The sequence below is a fragment of the Mercenaria mercenaria genome, unplaced genomic scaffold (assembly GCF_021730395.1).
Source record: "Mercenaria mercenaria strain notata unplaced genomic scaffold, MADL_Memer_1 contig_1739, whole genome shotgun sequence".
Classification (NCBI taxonomy): domain Eukaryota; kingdom Metazoa; phylum Mollusca; class Bivalvia; order Venerida; family Veneridae; genus Mercenaria; species Mercenaria mercenaria.
The window spans coordinates 27,626-48,406 of record NW_026459740.1 but is presented as its reverse complement, the minus strand read 5'-3'; the positions used below and the strand labels follow the sequence as shown (position 1 = coordinate 48,406).

Sequence of the window (20,781 nt, the reverse complement as noted above, 5' to 3'; positions counted from 1 at the left end):
AAAAGGATATACACCAAACTGGACAGAGGAAATATTTATAATTTATAAAATTAATAATACAAATCCCAGAACATACACTATTAAAGATTTAAATGATGAAATAATTCAAGGTTCATTTTATGAACAAGAACTTTTACCTACTACACAAGAAGTTTTTAGAATAGAAAAAGTTATTAGACGAGACTATAAGAAAAAACAAGCTTTAGTAAAAGGAAGGGTTATAGCAAAAAAATTTAATAGGGTCCCTTTTAGCGATTTTAAAAAAATTTAATTTAAAATAAAAAAGTTAATTATAAAAGAGCATAAAAATCAAATTTCTAAAAAAGGAAAATAGAAACAATAAAAATAATTAAACCCCTTAAAAACTGCTGCTGCTACAGAAAAATATAGTTTTTTGTGGGAGAAAATACGGTTATATATTACAGCAGGTATTTTTGGTTGTTCAGCTGCTTTTAAAATTTGTTCCAGCTTTTCCAAAATTTTTGAAGAGTTGCTGGCGCGTTCCCAGAAATTCCATATTTCTAAAAACTAAAACTTGACGAAAAAAATTTTTTTTTTAAAATACATCCCCCAAAATTTTAAAAAAACTTAAACAAAACCGGATTGGAAAAGTAAATAAAAAAAGAAGAGAAAAAAAGTTATTCGGGATATTTTTAAAATACTTTTTAGAAATGCGAAAAAAAAAAAAATTCACAACCTTTAAATGCACATAAAGGAAATTTTAAATTTAAACGGATATAAAAGAAAAAAAAGAAGAGTGTATTAAATTTTAAGCTTTTTTAGAGATTTTTTTTCTATAAGTATTTATATAGATGGTAATAAAAGGAGATAAATGTTATCCCAAAAATTATCAGCATTTTTTGGCAAATAATGAATCCAATAAAAATTTCATAGAAAAAGTTTTTAAAAAGAAGAAATGTTATTAAATAAAACTTAATAAAAGTTAGCGATGAAAAAAATCGTCATTGAAAAAATTAAAAAAATGTTTTAGATCTTATCTTTTAAAAAATATTTATTTAAAGGGGAATGCGGTTGCCTGTTAACTGAAGAAAAAAATTGCTAAAAAGATTATGTGTTTGCCCCAGCCCAAATAATATTCGAAAAAAATCCAAAAAAATTTATTGCAACGTTGGACATAATGAAGAAAAAAATAAAAAGCACTTATGCGCCCCCAAAAGACCTTAATATTAATTCGGGGTAATAAAATGTGCTGCAAAGAAAAAACCAAGTAAAAGGGGAATATAAAAAAACCCGGGGAAAAAGATATAATTTAAATTTTTGTTTTTCTTAAAGAAAATTTAAAATTTATTTTTTTATTTTTTTTAATCCTTTTTTTCCTTAGTGATTTTTTTTCTAAATATAATAAAGAGGGAAAATGGGATCTACAAAACAATTATAAGAAATTTGAAATTAAAATTACAATAGACAAGATCCAAAAAATCAATTATATAATTAAACAAAACTCTTAAAAAACTTAAAAATCTGAATTTAAAAACTTTAAAAGGTATAAAAAAAAATGTTGTTTAAAAAAAAACTTTTGAAAAAAAGGGATAAAACTGATAAAAATAAAAATAGCTTATTTTCAATCAAAGGTTTAAAAATTATAACAAAAATAAAATAAAAAAAATTTAATAAAGTTTTGATAAAATTATAAAAGTTTGGTAATTGGATTTCGAAGGAAGTGGGGGGAGAAAAAATAATTTGGGATGCTCATTATATAAATAGATATAAGTATAGCCTTTGGGCGCTTCAATTTATTTAGAGTTACCAAAACCATTAAAAAATTAATAAAAGGTTTAATAAAATAAAAAACGATGATAAAAGTTTTAGTGGTGTCTTTTAGTTTATAAATTTCCTGTAAAAAAAAAATTCGAAAGATTTAAAAATTAAAAAAACTTTAAAAGATTTGTTATATGGAATTAAATTTCCTTTTACTTTAAATAAAACCTAAAAAAATTTTTAAAGAAATTCATTTAATATTTTTGGGTATGAAAAAAAAAGTATTTCCTTTGTACATATAAAAATACAATACGAAGAACACGTGACATTTTGTAATTACAATGATAAAAAAAAATGATAAAAAAAATATAAAAAACTGATGTGCTGTAAACCCCAAGAACGTAGTCCCCATTTGTTTGGAAAAAAGACTTTAATAGATTAAGTTTCAAAAAACCAAAAATAAAAAAAAAAAAATTTTTTGTAAATCATTTTTACAAAATTTTTTATCAAAAAGAATTTTAAATGAACACATACCAAATTGTTTGGGAATAAGGGTTTTCCAAGGCGAAAATCCCAAAAAAGAGGGAAGTAAGTACAATTTAAAAATTATATAAGGTTTTTAAGTCCCCTTTGAATTTAGCTTTTTTTTTTGAATCAATAACAAAAAAAGTTTAACTGTTTTAATCAACTGAATTTCATTTAGAACCATATAAAAATCAAAATTTTGGTTTAGGCAAAAGTTGTTTTTTGTTATGACGAAAAAATTAAAAAACCAACCCAGATTTAAGAGGTCCTAATGAAAGTTTATAAGTTTATTAAAAAAATGCTTGAGGAAGGGGAAATTGTAAAGAAATATTTAAAGAACTTTTTAACAAAGAACTAAGAATGCCCAAAAAATGATTCAACCCGAATTTAAAAAAAAAAAGTTTTGTAAATTTTAAAAAAAGAATATAAAATTTCAATCAAAGTAAGAGATCTTTGTCATATAACAGGAAAATTCGGGGGAAGTGCTCACTCAGAAGTAATTTTTAATTTTTAGACTAAACCCCCAAAATTTCCTTTTATTTTTCAATTTAAGGGGTTATGACGGTCATTTTTTTATGCAAAAAATAGGGAAATTCAAAAAGAAATTAATTTTATTCCTAAAAATAGGAAAGATATATGGAATTTATGTTTTTGATTGGTCTTTATTGATCTTTCCAATTTATGTCTCAATCATTGGATAACCTAGTAAAAAATTTTCCCAGAATTTTAAATACTTATCTCAAGAATTGTTTGGAAAAAACTTTAATTTTTTAAAGACAAAGGGTTTACCCATTGACTACAGGTTTTCATTTAAAAAAATTCAAAAAAAACAGAATTCCCTTCTAAAAAAGGGTTTTATTAAATTTTAAAAATGAAAAAAATTTTGATAATAAAATAAACGGGAAAAAAATTTGGGGAAAAATTTTTAAAATTAAAACAAGGGAAAATATCAATCTATATTTAAAAATACGTTTATTTTAGTGATTATTCGAAAATTTTAAAAAATATTTTTTGGGTCACAAAAGATCCTTTTCATTATTTTAGTATCCGGGGTTTAGTTTGGGGATGAAATGTTAAAATGACTGAATTAAGTTAGATTTAAAAAATGAATGATATTATTTTTTTATTGAAAAGGGACGAGGGGAGGATAATTTAATTTTTCAAACGATACATAAAGCAAACAAAAAATATAAAAAGTTTTAAAAATTCAAAAAAAGAAAGAAAATACTTTTGTCCCGGACCCCAATAACCTTTACGGTTGGGATGTGTAACCCTTTACCCTCTGGAAATTTAAATTTTTATACCCAAAAAAACAAATTTAAAAAAGAAATTAATTGAAAAGGTAAAAACTAACTTTATAGTTGAATGTGATCTGAATCCAAAAAGAATTACAAAAAACCCCAAAAATTTTTCCTTTAGCTCCTAAAAAAATTTAAAAACCAGTCAAGGCTTTCTGTTTATAGTAAAATAAAAAAACAGAATTTAAAAAGGGGAAAAAGTAATGTAAAGAAGTTGGTTCCACTTTTAATGAAAAAAAAAAAATTAGTATTTATTAAAAAAAATTTTTGAACTAAACAAAATTTGGGGGTTAAAAGTAAAAAAAATAATAAAATTTTAAAAAATTTGCAAAAGTCCTTGGTTAAAAAGTATTTTGTTTTTAATACTCAAAAAAGATTAAAGCAAAAAATTTCTTTGAAAAGGATTTTTTTAAATTTAATGAACAACCGTATTGGGTAAGCGATGAAAATTTTACGTAAGAGGGTTAATATAATTAATCATGATGAAAATTTTATTAAAACATAGAAAAACCTTCATTGTTGTTAAACGATTTTTAAAACTAACCCTTTTTTGGTATTCATAGAATAAAAAGGGTTTTTTATTAAACAACCTTTGTTATGTTGGAATGTGCATTCTGATTATCAAATTTTTAATGTAGTTTTTTCTTAAATTTTATTTAAAGGAAAAGACAAGGGAATTGAAAATTATTGTTTAGACATGTTCTTATGTTATAAATAAAACCAAAGATGCTTATAAAGATTTTTAAGGACAAAGTTTTATTTGAAATATGTTTTCGTAGAAAATTCAAAATTTTATTTCGATTAATAAAAAAGAAATTGGGAAAATTTTAAAGGAAGCGCGGGTGTAGTAATTTTTGAATTTGTGGTTTAAAAAGTAAAATGTATTCATTTTTATTGAAAATAAAGGGGTTTAAATTAAAAATGAAAAGGGAATTTAAAAAAAATTTTTGAAAAGAAAACAATAGTTCTAAAAATTACAAAATATTTGTTTAATTCAACCCAAAGAAATCACACCTTTTAAATTTTATTCGTGGGATAAACACAATTTTAGTTAGTTATAAATAAAACATTTTTCATGTTATACGATAAAAGATAATTCTTTGATAAGGGTATTGAACATTACTTATTCTTAAATTAATTAAAGTTTTTTAAAGTTTTTTTTTAATTTTTTATTAAGTTTTTTTAAATTATAGAACCAAAATTGTTAACTGAATTTTTTTAAGTTAAAGAAAAATAGAAATAACATCATTTATTTTAAAAATTATTAGCATAATTAATAAAAATAGTTATTTTTTCTGTTATTTTTAACATCGAAACTTTGAGAATACTTTTTTCTTTTTTTTTAATTGAAATTTTTTAGTTTCTCCTTTATCTAATTTAATTGCCAACAAGAAAATTTAAGATAAATTTAAAATTAATTGTTACATATTCCCTTTTTTTGAACAAAAACCCGGGACTAGCTTTTCATTTTTCCCATTGAAATAACCCCCATCGGTATTTTGGGTATAAACTTTTAAAAAAACAATGGGGGTTTTTCTTTTTAAATGGGCCTTTTCTATTTTTTTTATTTTTTCTTTTATTTTATGTTTTTTATTCCCATTTTTTAAAATTTTTCCCCGTTAAATTTCGTTAAAAAAAGTCCTTTTTTTTTAAAATAATTTATAATAGTTTTCTTTTAAATTTTTGATTATGAATTTTTAGTATTTTATACAATAAATCAAAAGGTATTTTTATTGTAACATTTTAATGAAAAATAAACAATAAACCCACAACATACTTTTTTTTCCCTTGATATTGATGGTTATATTTGCCCCCAGGTTATATTTAATTTATTTTTTTGGGGGGGAAAAGCCCAAAATGGGTAAAAAGTATTTTTTACCAATTAAAAAACCCCCAATGTGCCAGGACCAACAAGCGCCCAAAATTTTTAAATTCCACTTTAAAAACTTTTTTTTAATTTCAATTTGGTAGCCCTGGGGTTCCCCGAGATTTTTCACTCTTGGAAAATTATTTCTAAAAATACCCCCAAAAGTTTTTTTTTTTAATTTTTTACCCATTTTCAATTCAAAGTTAGTATTGGTTTTTTTAAAATTTTATTTTTTTTTACTAAGGAATCGTCTTAAGGTTCCGCTGTGAATAAATCGTAACCTTTTCCACTTAAACAAGAGTAACAAGGTTTTCCCTGAAGCACCCAAAATCCCCTAAAAACCCCCGTTTTTGTTTTTTTTTTGTTTTAAATTTAATCACCCCCAGACCCAACTATTGCTTTCTCTGATTGGGTGAAGATAGGGGTTTTAATATTCTCTTTCATTACACCAAAATCTCCTTTTCCAAGTATTTTAAACCCAAAAGGCAGCCCAAAAAGCCCCAAATGCCAGAGGGGCTAATTTTTTTGGAGTTTTTTTGCTGCCTTTGGGAAGAATTTTTTTTTCCTAAAAACCCAGCCAAAGCTCCAAAAAAATCCCCATTTGCCCTTGATGGCATTGTTTTTTTAAAATTTGTAATTTTAACCCTTTCTTTTTTGCAACAGTTTTTTTTTAATTGATATTTGTGTTTTTTTAAAAAGAAAAGGGAAAGTTCTTTAAAATTGTTTTTTTTTTTAATCAAAAAGTATCGGAATTTTGTTGTACTCGGGCTAAATTTTTTTTTGTCATCGAAGGGTTAATTTTTATTAATTAATTGATAAAATTTAAAATTTTAAAATTTTTTTTTTTAAACTAAAAATTTATTTCCAATAGTATTTATTTAAACGTTTCCAACAATACAATGATAAACACGGAAAGGCTCCCGGCCCCCGAACATTTAATTTAGCTGTTAATGTAATGTGTTAGGATTTCTGTTTTTGTTTCCCTTTTTTATTTTCCAACAAAAATAAAAATCCAAACAAACTTTAAAATTTGATCTATTAAGAGACCCCATAGTTTTATTTTTTTGTTTATAAATTAATAATTACTCATCAAATTTTTGATAACGTGTATTTGTTTTGGATAAAAAAACACCATTACAAATTCAAGCGACAAGAGCTCAAATACAAACTTTATTTTTGTGCATAAATTTTAAATGTATCTAAAAATGTGGATTTTTCTTTGTGATATTTTTTTCAGGTCTTTTAAAAAAAAATACATGTTGTGGTTTTGTTATCCACTGTTTTCTAAAAGTTATGCCGTCTGTGTGTATCATTTATTGGCACATTTCCCAAAGGTATGACCATTTTGCTTTTTTAAATCTTTCAGTAGCAATTAGATCAAACCCATTTTATTAAAAAAAAACGGGGACCCATAGAATAATTTTGTTACAATTACTCTACCCGCATCAGCAGCATTACCCAAAAATTAATTCCATAAATTTTAGCTGTAGGTTTTTTGAATTGACTTTGGGGGTAAAAAAATTAGTTTTTAAACCCCGAAAAAAAAGAATAACTATTTAAGGGGAAATTTAGCATTATTTTTACCCCTTTGGGTTAATAACTTTCCGAAGCAAACCCCAATTAATTTAGCTTGATCCTTTTTGCTCTCAGCATTTTCATTTATACAAAAAATAAACTATTTTTTTCCGTTGATTTTTCATAATCTTCAGATAGTTCAACAAATTTTTTACTTTTTTATTTTGTTAAATTATTAAAAACAATACAATTTTTCCCTTTTTTTTTAACCCCTAACTGATCAATTAATGAAGCTGCATTATTAATTAGAGCAAATTTTATCTCCAACAAAATTATTACCCTCAGCAAACTTATTCTTTAAAAATTTTCTTAAAAAAGCCATTAAACCAATAAAATATGAACTTCATATTTTTGTAAAAATATATCCTTTTTTTTTTTTTTTTAACATTATTCCCAAAAAAATTTTAAACTAAACTAATTTAATAGGGAGTTAATTAATCTTTTTCAATATCTTTTGTTCTAAAAAGTTAATTTATATTATTTTTTCTTTTATTTTTGTTTTTTTTTTTTATAAATTAATCTGTTAATACGTTTTGTTGAGCTGAAGTTCCAGCCGAGTAAAGTCCCCGATCCTGAAAATATTCATTTTTTCTCATTGAATATCCTCCTCATTTTATTATATTTTTTTTATTTTTTCTGTTATTCTTTTTTGAATTCCTTAGCAATTTAAATTTCCAAAATGCCCGGAGCAGGTTTCTTTTTAAGTTTCAACAATTTTTTGCGGAAATTCCAACTTTTTCCAAACCTTTTTTTTTCCATTCAAAATGCTGTTTCCGCGTTTCCAAAACTTTTTTTCACTGTGCTAATGAAGAGCGGTGAAATTTAAAGCAATTTTGTTTTTAAAATGTCAAAGATACCTGTTTCCGGATATTTTTTTCTCCCGTGGACATCAAAAATAAATAAATATTCCCTTTTTTTTTATATAAAAATTTCTTTACATTATATAAAAATAAATTTTTAAAAAAATTTCTTTTAAAATTTGTTAAAAATTGTTTTAACCCTTAAAATCAATTTTTTACCAAAAATCTTTTTAAAATTTTATTTTATTAATTTATAAAAATTTTTTAATTTTAAAATCCCAAATTTTTTGGTTTTTTTTGTAATGGATAAATCTGTTAAATTGCAGTACTTAAGCATAGATAAATCACTGAAAATTCCATCAACAAGGAATTATCAAAAAGATCACAAGGAAAAATAAATTTTATCCCCAAGTTATTATATTTGGTGTTGTAGTTCCCCATCAGTATTGTTAAATTTTTTTTTTTCAAAACAAAAATTATGAAAATTTTATATTTCCAAATCCAATTTAAAAATTTTCTGTAATTGAAAACAAAAACTTAAAATACTTAAACAAATTCCCAAAATTATTTGGGGCAATTTTGATTTTTCAAATTTATAATTTATATTATTTTTAAGTTCCCCAAAAATTATTAAAATTTTTTCTGTGTAACTGTAAAACCTTTTTAAAATAATATCTTCCATTTTTTAAACCTATGAAAAAAGAATTTTTTATGATATTCATCACTAATAAAAGCCCAAAAGGGAGTTAGGTTAAATATCCAAACCAAAAACATAAGTTTTATTTTTTTCAAAAATTGAACGACTAAACGATTTTTAAAACAACCCGGGGATTTTTATTATCTTTAAAGTTTCAGAAATAATACTATTTTTTTTCCATTTTTTAAATTAAAAAAATTTTTAAAAAAAATTAAAATTTAAAAAAAAAATTTTTTTAAAAACATTTGTTGTTTGGGAAAAGAGAATTTATTTTTAATAGTTACAAATTTTTCAATACCTATTTTTTTAGTTCTTATTATTATTTCCAGAACAATTTTAACCCAAATTAATCCAAGCATCAACCAATTTTTTTGGGGTTACTGGACAAAAGTCATAACCCCTTTTCCCCCAATTTCTTTTTTAAAAATTTTATAATCTTTTATTGATAGGCAAAACCTGACTTTTCTGTTAATTTTTTAAATATTTTTTTTTAATGAATTTAATGCTTTTATTATTTTTATACTTTTATTAAACAAATCAATTAAAATCATAAATTTAGTGTTTAAGGGCTTCTTTTCCAGTTTTCTATCCCTTAGCAAATTTTTTGTTTGACCAAAGTTTATTTAATAATAATTTAAAAACCCAAATTTTCCATTTTGGGGAAAAATTTTTATGGGTATGATATCTTATTTCCTTTTTCCTTTTTTAAATTTCCCTGATATCAAAATTTTTTTATAAGCGTTCCCAAAAATTTTAAGATTTTTTTTTCTGATTTTAACTCTGAAAAATATCACCTGCAGTCAAGGTTTGCATCGTAAATTCAATTATTTATCTGGATTTTTTTACTGGTTTTTTTATTTACGGGTACTTCTTTAATTTTTCGGTAACCTTTTTTTTGTTTTTATCCAATCACTTTTTCTTTGTTTTACTAAATTGATAATACAGGTAAGTTCCATTCTGTATTTCATCTTTTTAAAAATATTTCATCTAAAATTTTTCACAAAAATTTTTCTGATTTATCAGTTGTTTTACCTTTTTTCTGTAATTTTCAGGAAATTTCAGTGTCTTCAAACTCTCATCTTTATTATCGAAACCATATGATCCTTGGGGGAAAAAAAACGTATTTGGGTTTTTGGAATGCTGTGGACACCCGGGATGTTTGTATGTCTTTTATTTCATCACTAAACCAAATTTTTGTTTTTTCCAGGAAGCTTTTAACTGACTTTATAATTGTTCTTTTTATTCTATTTTTTTCAGTAATTGGTTTAAAATTTCATAACATTCCCCCATTTGTAGCTTTTCTTATTTTTTCTTCAATTCTTTTCCCAAAGATTTCTCATCTTTTTCCCCCAAAATTTTTTTTTATTTTTTTCATTAAGTTTTGATTGCATTTATATAAAAGTAAGATAAGAAAAAAAAAGTAAAAAATGTAAGTAAAGTAAAATATTGTAAAAAATGTAATATTATAAAATGGAAAATTCCAAAAATGATAAAAAAAAAGATAAATCCAATAACTTAAACAATTTTATCCCTTTTTGCAGATCATGTTTTAGAAGTTAATATGTGGCGTCAGGATTGGGAAAAAAAAATACATTTAAAGCAATACTTCGAAAACCTCTTATATATTATAAATTATATGTTGCTAAAAACTTGAAAATTAAATATCGGATTTAAAAATCACTTAAAAAATTGCAAAAAAAATTAAAGTAACCAAAAGAAAAAAAATTTAATATTCAGTGATCCCGACCAAAAGAACCTTTTGGGGAAAATTTTTAAACAGAAAAAAAAAAAAGGTTTTTTTTGATGATTTTGTATGTGAAAATAAAAAGGTTCAAAATGAAAAACAAAAAACTTTTTTTCAAGGACGCCACAAAAAAGTTGGTTATTTTTAAGCAGTCTTTCTATAAAAAAACCCCAAAAATATTCGAATTAACGTTCACATTATTTTTGGAAAATCCCGGTAAAATGGGAAAAAAAAGGATTTTGAGAACAAAATATAGTCGGTCTTTTGCAAGCAAAAAATCAAAAAAATTTATTTCTTATATATTGACAAACCAAGGAAGTTTTTTAAAAAAAAAAAAATTTTCTGGTAATATATAATTTATATAAGGGGGTTTTTTTTTTAAAGTTTAAAAAAAATTAATAACCGACAGTTAAGTAAAATTAAATTTGATATTGATTAAAAGGGTTTGCTACAAAAAACAATTCAAAAAACTTAAAAAAGGAAAAAAGGAAACGTATCTTACAGAAAAAGGAAAATTTATAAACAAAGAACAAGAATTTGATAGGGGGGATGAAATAATAAAACCTAGGAAACCCAAAAAAACCCAAAGAGCAGTTTTCAAGACGATTTATGTTAAAAAGTTCAAAGTGTAATAGATGACTAAACTTTAAGACATAAAAAATATAAAACAAACCCCAAAAAGTAGAAAAAGAAATTGAAGAAAATTTAAAAAAAGATTTTAAAAAGAAATTTTATTTAATTTAAACAATTTCAAGTAAAATTAAAGAAAAAAGAAAGCTATGAATGATTTTATTTAAAAAACTTGAAGAGAAATCGATTTGACAGATGACAACATAAAAAAAAAGTATTTTGGTTATTTAAACATTTATTCACCCAAAAATTTAAGAATAAAAGATAGATATTAAAAAGAAGAACAAAAAAACAAAATTATTGAAGGAGAAAAAAATTCAAAAAGTTCATTAGAAATCAGAACAGAAAAAAATAAATAAATATAAAAGGCAAAAGGGAATCAAATTTTTCCCATACATTTTCAAAAAAATTTGCAGAATATAAATTGAATTTGGGAAAAGGGAGTTCACAAAAAAGGTGAGACATGAACAGATTTTGATAACCAAAAAAAGAAAAAATCAAATAGATACTTAAAAAAAATTCGAAAATTTGGATTTGTATTGTTTAAACCTCACAATTTTTAAAAAAGCAAATAAATAAAATTACAAAAAAAATTACAAGAAGAATTAATGAATTTAAAAAATCAAATTAAAAAAAAAAAATGATTGGACTCTGTGTTTAAAATCAGCTAAAACAAGAAGAAGCAATTAAATAATTAAGATAAAAAAAAGTGATAAAATTAAAAAAATAATAAATGTTTGGACTCGTAGTTAAAAAAATCAAAAAAAAAGGGAAAAAAATCATGCAATACCCAAAATATTACTGCTATACTAAACAATAACCGCAATGGAAGAAATTACCATAAAACTGAAAAATACAAAAAATTTAAAAAAAAGTTTTTTTAAAACAAGAAAAAAACAATGCAGAAAAAAAGGGGGTGTTGACAATTTCTGCTTTGAATTGCTAAAAAAACGAGGATGATTTTGCGAAATAATTCTTAAACTTAAAAGAAAGACAGGGAAAAAAAAAAAAAAAGGGTTTTTAAAAGGGGGAAATGAGACATGAAGCGTTCCTTTGAATACTATTATTCATTTTTGATTAAAAACAAATGAAAAAAATATTTTGCCGTCGTGGGGGCCCGGATACATTCAAACAATAAAAAATGGCCGATCTGAACATTTTAAAAATATTTGAAAAAAGACCCCGGGAATTTCTTGATTAAAGATTTTTAAGCATAAACCCAAAAAATAAAAAAAAGATGACTAAAATGCTTTTTAGTGGTTTTTGTTTTTAGTCGGAAAACCGGAACTTATAAAAGAATTAAGATTTTATTAAAGGGGGGCGAGCTCTCCGGGTGAACCCTAAACCGACTAAAAGCCCAAATCACATTTTATTTAGGTGGGGGAAGATAGGCCTAGGATGAGTTTTTTTTGAAATTTTTAAAAGGAAAATAACAGGAGGAAATGAGGGTTTTACACTGATAATTTAAAATCGTAAAGAAAAAAAAATTTAAAATTTTTCTAAAACAAGGAACATGTTTGAATTACCCGTATGACATTGATTACAAATTAAACATTTTGTTTTTGTGGGGGGTTTTTTTGGGTTCTTTCGGAGAACCCATTCCCCTGGTAAAGCAGACTTTGGGTTTTAAAATTTAATTACTAGTTACCTAATAATTACTTTTCTAATTGAAATAAGCAAAAAAGTTACATTTTTTTAATAAAAATAATTTTTCCAAGTTTTTTCCAAAGTTTGCCAAGGGCAGAATGTACTTTCTGCCCTTGGCAGAAAAATGGCAATTTATTGGTTTAAATTTTTGGTTTTCCAACGTTCTGCAAAAGTTGTCAATTGGCAGCGGCTGCCAATGCTGCCCCCTTGGCAGGATTTTTGGGAAATATTTGGTGGAAATGTTTTTAAACAAATTTTTTCTTAGGTTTTTTTATAGTCTATGAAAATCGTTTATTTTTTTTTTTTATTTTCCGGGATTGGATTTTTTTAGAATAGGGGAAGGGGGGCAGGGGGGCAAAATTTAGCTGCACCCCCAATATAAACATTTTGTTTAACAGTTTAGGGACAAAGAAAAAGATACTGTGAATTAAAAGATTTTTCATTTTGTAGAAAAGGTGAGTTTTTTTTTTGTCTTCTGAGTAGGGGGTGGAAGCCGTCTCTTTTTAAAAAATTGGAAACGAAAAAAGTTTTGGTGGCCCCATGATAATTTGACTTCAAGTTTGGACTTTCTAAAAGATAGTAGGTAAAGGTAGATTTCAAGTTCAAATTCATCGTGCTGGGTTATATTGTCCCGCATGACATCAGAAAACTCCAAACGAGGCCGTATAATAGTTTCAAGAGACTTGCGGTCAAGAATAAATTTAAATGTTCTCATTATGTTGATTCGTTTCCATGCCTTTTCTTTGATACTATCTATATGTTCGTGTCAGTTTCCGTCGTTTGAAAATACAACTCCAAGATGCTTGTGAGATGTGACCTCGTTGATTGAAACACAATGCATATACAAAGGAGGATGCAGGGCTTTTTTTATTTTTACGAGAAATAAGAAGAGATTCTGTTTTTGCAGGAATGAAGTCGACAAGCCACTCATTTGCCCACTCGTCTTTTTTCATGAGTTCTGAATTTAGGGTTTCGGCTGCAGTGACCGGGTTGTCAACAACAATGTACAAGCTAGTATCATCAACAAAAAGTCTGATAGTTGAACTGATATTGAGAACAATGTCATTAATAAAGACGATGAAAAGAAGAGGACCAAGGATAGAACCTTGGGGCACACCTGCTGAGATAAAAACTGTTTCGGAAGAACCTCCAGGAAGAACAACTTTCTGCTTTCTCACAGATAAATAATCACGAAACTATTTTATCAGGCATCCAGATACACCTGCAGATTCCAGCTTGAACAAGACTGCTCGGATTTTTACCTTCATTTAATGCTTGGCAAAAAGTATTATATATAGAAACAAGTTGGTTGGTAGTTGAATCATTGGGAACACATCCAGATTTGAGAGCTGCGATAGGGTTATTTGCTGAAAAGAAGTTAAAAATATGCTTATGAATGATTTGTTCCAGTACTTTGCTGATTGTGCTTAGAAGCGATATAGGTCTGTAGTTTGAAACCAGCTGTGGGTCATTTTTCTTAACAACAGCACATACATGTGCCAATTTCCATAGGGGTGGCATTTTACCGGTGTAAATGGATATGTTAAAAAGCTGACAAAGTGGTCTTGCAAGTTCCTGTGAGGGTTCCTTCAGGATTGGATTCTGTTGTCCACGTTATCAGGTCCTGCAGGTTTACCTACTGATGACCGAGTGATTTGAGTGTTGTTGTTACTTCTTCCTCTGTGATGATAATTGAATCAAGTTTTGGATGGTTTGTACTTGTTTGCATGAGTGACGGTGTTTTTGTTATTGTCGTTTAGTAATGTTTGAGACTGGAAGAAACTGTCAAGCAAGTTTGCTTTACCTGTATCTTCTGTAACAAGAGTACCATTGTCATTTAGTAATGGAATTGATGTGTGTTTGGACGGTGATATGAATTGTTTTAGTATCTTCCAATAGTCGGATGTTTTAAGATTTTCAGTCTGTAGTTTATTTGATAATTTTTCTGAAAGTTGTGTTTTTGCATTTCGTAATAATTGTGTAGTTTTATTTCTTATTTGTTTGTAAGTGTTCCAGTGATGTTCATTTTGGGTTCGTTCGGCCTTGTCATATGCTCTCTTTCTCTTTTTATATGTTTTCTTATGTCGTTGTGCATCCATGCATAGTTTGTTTTAACATCCATATTTATCCTACTGAGTACAGACAGCAAATCATTACAGCCCTTAAGGCTTGATCAGAGAGAGTCTTTACAGCATTTTTCATATTACTGGTGTAAGTGAAGTTAACACCGAAATAAAAAATATTGACATTATTCAATTCTCCACAATTAACATACTTATTATTGTTCGATTTTGTTTCAAAGATACTTATTTTTGTCTTTTGCCGTTAATCTTGAGGCCCATAAGACCCCATTGAAAAGAACATTGTTAACTATAATTAAGCTGTGCTTGCAAGATATCTGCATTTGTTGTAAATAAAACAATGTCGTCCGCAAAAATCTGCATATACATAATCAAATTGAGATAACTTATATTCAGTTAGGTTATTAACATCGATACAGTTTTTATGTCGTTAAAGGTATAAATTCAAATATCTTATTAAAAACATAAACAATTACTTCATATAGTTTATGTTAACACAAAATTAGCAACTTAGATTTATCAAACAAGGTATTTCGAACACTTGCGTTCAATAAAAATGTATATTAACAAGGCTAAGTACAATGATTATCTCTGAAACCACATTAAACATCATGAAAGACATCAATAGAGTCGCAACATTACAGGCACACATAGGTGCTTTAGAGATGTTATCTGTAGTATAATAATTCATTAAAAATAACTCTTTTATTGAATATTCGGCCACCTGGCCTTTATCAAAACATGAAAAGCCATTGATACAGCTATGTAACATTCATTGTATAATACTTGTTTTGTCTCACGTATGGGGGAAACACTTCAGACATCATAAAATTGTCATTTTGTGTGATAACTTGTCAGTTTGTATCACTGTGAATACAAGTCGGACAAAATGTCCATTTCTGCAAAGTTGTTTGAGAGAAATCTGTTGCTGCAATAAATGAGTTCGAAATCAGAGTTCAGCATTTAAGCCAAGATGAAATTCGTATTGCTGATCATTTATCTAGATGGCATTTAAGCAGTCACCATGAGCAGGAATTTAGAAGACTAGTCATTGGTTCAGAGTTAAAGGGATGTCAGGTACTGGTGAAGTTGCAATTTATTTGTTCAGTAATCAGTTCAGATAGGTTGTTTTCTATTTTGCGGTTTTAGTTGAGTTCAGTTTTGTTTTTAAGTTTTCAGTCTCAATTGAATGTCTTGAAACAAGGTCTGAGAGCTACTAACAAGGCTGCTTACGCAGAAGGCTCCAGAAGAAATCTCAGAATTCAATGGAAGACATTTTTAATGTTTTGTTTATATTTTAAATTGTGTTTTCTCCCAGTTTCTACTATTACCCTTCAGTTGTATGCTCAGAGTTTGAGCAGAAACCAGTTATATTAAAACCTTTTTACCGCATCTATCTCTAAAAGGTATTGCTAAGTTAAAACAGCATTCAGTTAAACAAGCCGAAGCTATTACTACGGTTATACTACAAAATATTTATTTAGTATTAGATTTTTCTAAAGCAGATAACATCACTTACTGGTGTTTATTTCTGTTTGCCTTTTTTTAAATGGCCAGGAAATCAAATCTGGTCCCTACACTTAAAAAGGATCTTATAAATCCAAAATGTTTGCTCAGAAAAGATGTAGAAGTGATAGATAACGAATTGTTGGTTTCTCTGCATTGGACCAGGACGATTCAGGCAGGCGAAAGGATTCTTAAAACTCCTTTATCTTCCATTTCAGATTCTTGTTTATGTCCAGTCACAGCTTTCCGTAACATGGTTAAAGTTTTTCCAGCTATATATGATGCTCCTCTTTTATTTTGACTTCTGGCAAAGTTGCTACTTATCAGTTGTTTCAGACTAATTTAAGATCTTATATTCAAATGATTGGTCTTAACCCTGCTGAATTTTCTACTCATTTCTTCAGAAGAGGTTTCGCTACTTTAGCCTTTCAGATGGAAATTCCGCCTGATCTCATTTAACTCATGGGAGACTGGCGCTCTGATGCATATAAGAGGTACATACAATATTCACTTGATGACAAGTTTAGAATTTCTCGTTTCGTAGCTAAGAACCTAAACATTTAATATAGTATGAATACTAAAAACTCATAGTTTGTGAGACTGGCCGGTGGTATGTCACACTCAGGCATTTCGTTCTAGCGGAGGAATGTGTGTTGTCGGTTCGATGTTTTCACTTTCCGGACAGACTGTTTTGGTGTGTACATGTTACCGGTTTAGTTGTTTACCTATTTTGGGTATTGTGCTCTTAGAATGTTTCCGTCATGTACATAATATTATGTCAGTTCTTCTATTTGAATTTTAATCATAAACATAAGGCATAGGCATAGGTGTAAGCATAGACTTTTAATTATAAAGATATAATATTCATTGTAATATTGTACATCTATTTTCTGTGTTTATTGTTACAGACGTTCGACGTGTTTGCATTATTGGAGATTCTATTATTAAACATCCATTCAAGGCGTATCTGTATTTGCCTTTCCGGGGGCTACAATTGGCAAATTATCCTTTCTGGTCGACTCAAGAGCAGTTCCACTTTAGGACTTCAATTTCGTGTTAATTCATGTTGGAACTAACAATATTGCAAATGGTCATTCACTGCAGCACATGTCTTTAGATTTTGCCAATGAGGTGGCTTCAATTCGCAAATTTAACAAGGATATTGTTATTATAGTTTCTTCAGTCGTACCCAGGCCGGTCGATCACTCGCATACTAAATCAGCTACTCACCAGTTCAATTTCCATTTACAAGATTATCTGGCATCTGAGTTGAACTTCAAATTTATCAGGTCTTATAGACCCTTCTGTTACAAAGGCGACATTAAAGTTAACGATTTATTCGCTAAACGGGATGGTGGTTTGCATCTAAACACAGAAGGTTCCAATCGTTTAAGATTCTTCTTTCTTAGAGATATATCTACTTTGACATGAATTAAGAATTTTTCCTAAGTCATTTTGGTAACCTAAACATTTCATAACTCTATAGGAATTATTTTGTTTCTTGCAGACTAGTTTTTTCTGATCTACGATAAGGTAGGAACTTTTGTCATTCAGTTTTATCTTTTGTGTTGTTTTGTTGTTGTTGTTTGTTTTTTTTTTTTTCATTTGTAATAAATTTATAGTTTTTGCTTGGCTTGTCTGAGGGTTGGCGGGTATATCAGTAGTCAATTGATTTATTAGATATTTTGTCTTCCCGTACTTATTTAATTGTATTGGTTTGTCATCTTTACATGCTTTAGTGACACGTTTGCTGACATTAAATTCCTGTCATACGACGTTTCTTTATTTATTTGAGTCTAAAAAATAGAGCTCTAATTGGTTTATTTTAATTCTATTAAAATATATAATTCAAGCTTTCCCGACTTTATTTATTATTTTATTATTCTTTTTGCTGTGCTGTAGCTTTATTATCTAGTTTGTAGTTTAAGTAAAACTACATTAGTTGTGCATGAGCTTTGTACTTATAAAATACTTTAGTCATGCTTTCCGTACAATTTTGCTTGGATATGCTTATGCACATGCATGTTGGTATTAAAGCAAACTTTAAATTTTAGATATTGAATGCTTTCATATTGAAGTGATATTGAAAAATTGAGTGCGTTTGTCAGTTTTAAAATAGACACTCGAAGATGCTTCACATTCACTTGTATCCCAGTATTTGACTGTTTAAATATGCTAGTGCTTGTATGCTTGAGTATATTAGTGTTATTTGAATATAGAGTGCAATTGACAGTTCACAAAGAGGCACTCATGGATATTTCATTAATACGTATACAAGTATCATTTCAACCACATGTATGCTAGTGCGGTTGAGAATTTATGCCTTCGTGTTTGAATATGAAGTGCTATTGACACTTGAAGAAGGCATAATTTAACTTTTCAGTGATGTTTGAGTTCATTTGTAATGAAGAGACATTTATTGATTCGCAATGGTAAATAAGTGCAGTTTGATATTAATCACCTTATTGATGTAATATTTATGCATGTTGTAAGTATAAGAAGGTATTCAGAACATCTTGTTGTAAGCATTGGCATGTAATTATATGATGATATATGTATTTGCGGGTATATCAGTATTCAACTGATTTATTAGATAATTTGTCTTCCCATACTTATTTAATTGTATTGGTTTGTCGTCTTTACCTGCTTTAGTGACACGTTTGTTGACATTAAATTCCTGTCATTATCATACAACGTTTCTTTATTTATTTGAGTCTAAAAAATAGGGCTTTAATTTTTCATAATCAAAATGTTGCTTTGCCAAAGTCTAATAGTTTCTGAACTAAGAGGGCACTATTCAAGCAATGAGCTTGTTTAAACATATCGGATAGTTCATTTGTCTTATAACGGATTATTTCTTTTTTAAGTCCCGAAATAAAGAGAGACATCTTTTGGAGCAAGGGTTTCGACATGCTGATACCACATACGTGCATCGAGAACAAAACAAAAGGCGAGTACTTTGTCAAATGCACAAGTCGTCCTGAACGTTTCCATGAGTTGAACATTAGTCATTTACCAGCGGATAAAGGAGCCATTCAACTGTTTCAGGATGGATACGTACCACTGAAACCTGATGAGGAAGCAAGGTTTGAACTTCCATTCATGGCAATATTTAACAGAGTTTTCGTATCGATATACGAGGTCAATGCGTCTGGAACTGACCTGTACTTCAAAGAACTTATTGGTGCGAATAAACGTTTGATTATTTCAAAGTAAAAAGAACTAACTTGTAGCGTCAACCACTGCAATGATCGGCGTGCAATGTCTATTTAACTACAATACTGATGATTTTATTTTTGCAATCTAAAGGTTTATTAAACTTATCAAACTGGCTACAAGTAATTTGCTAAATGTAGGTTACAAAATCGCAACTGAGGCAATTTCACTATAAGCAAAACAGTTATTCAAACATTAGTAGAGGGTATATGTACACAAACAGGGTTTATTAAAGGAAGGTGTATAGGGGAATTGTCAGGTATTTGAACTGACTGAATATTTGAACAAAAAGAATTTACCAGGACATCTCTTGTTTGCTAACTTTGAATCTAGATCATTTTTTTTTGTTTTTGGAACTACCGAAGCAGTCCGTTTATTTTCTTTAAAAAAAACATCAATAATGTACAATAACGATATTTACAAATAAAAACTGTAATATGATTTATATACCATGTAACAATCGTTACCTGTTTCATAATACATTTGATTTTTCTAAGATGTTCTCATAGTTGTCAAACTAAGTAAAAAAAATCATAACATTGTCAAAATCCAGTATTTAATTTGTATCTGTAAATTGCGCACAATAGGCGGACAGCCTCAACATAGTTTTGATGGTGTCTTTATTCGATGAATATTCATAAAAAATATAAAATATAAGAACATCATGTAACAGACCTTTGTTGAACGCGAAAAAATAGGTCTGTTTGATGATTTTTGTGTATTTATATTTATGTGGATACTCAAACAATGTCTTTTAAGAGAGGCAAATATTTGAACAACAGATAATTACTTGACATTTTGTTTTTGTAATACACAATGTATTGTTCTAATACAAGGAGGTCATTATAAATATTTTAGTCACATTAATAAAACATGAACGCCTGTTACTTAAAAAATATGACTTGTAGATACCATAAGTTAACTGAGTATAATATTAATGTCTACGTATTTACGATATGTCGGTTTATATCCAATAACAAGATATTTCATAGATTTAAATGAGTGATTGATGTGTAGCCTTTGGAAAGTTTTTTTAATATTCTCCCATAGGGGTTTTACATGCTGGCAGTCAAAAATTAATGCTCTGCAGTTTCTATGTTGTTACAACAGTTACAATAAGGACTATCAAGAATTTTCCAAATATAAAGATTTTCATTTGTTGGTACTATTCTATGAATTATTTTCATTCGTAGTTGTTTGACCCTATTGTCGACGATTACATTGTTTAATATACACAAATGTAGTAAACACTTTACCAGTATACTTTTGTTTTGAAACCCAGTAATTATGTTGGTATGGTTTCTCTATTGTATTCTCCTGGAAAATTTCACGTGTATTTCTATTTGTCATAAACCTAATATTGGGTTTATGTGCGATAAATTTTTTCTGATCTTTGTCTTTATTGATTCATCAGTATTTATAATTGTTTTCCATGTTCTAGGGATTGCTTTCTTTATTTTGAAACTTTCAGCTGCC

At 27.4% G+C, this 20,781-nt stretch overlaps 1 protein-coding gene across 1 annotated transcript in view; it reads left to right on the top strand.

The window, feature by feature from the left end:
* Positions 1 to 20,566, top strand: part of LOC123534374 (uncharacterized) — a 45,285-nt gene extending 24,719 nt beyond the window's left edge. The window contains exon 3 of the mRNA XM_053532748.1: positions 18,957 to 20,566. Coding sequence (XP_053388723.1) covers positions 18,957 to 19,305 — 349 coding nt within the window. The 3' untranslated portion in view covers positions 19,306 to 20,566. The remainder of the gene's footprint in view (positions 1 to 18,956) is intronic.
* Positions 20,567 to 20,781: the final 215 nt, after the last annotated feature.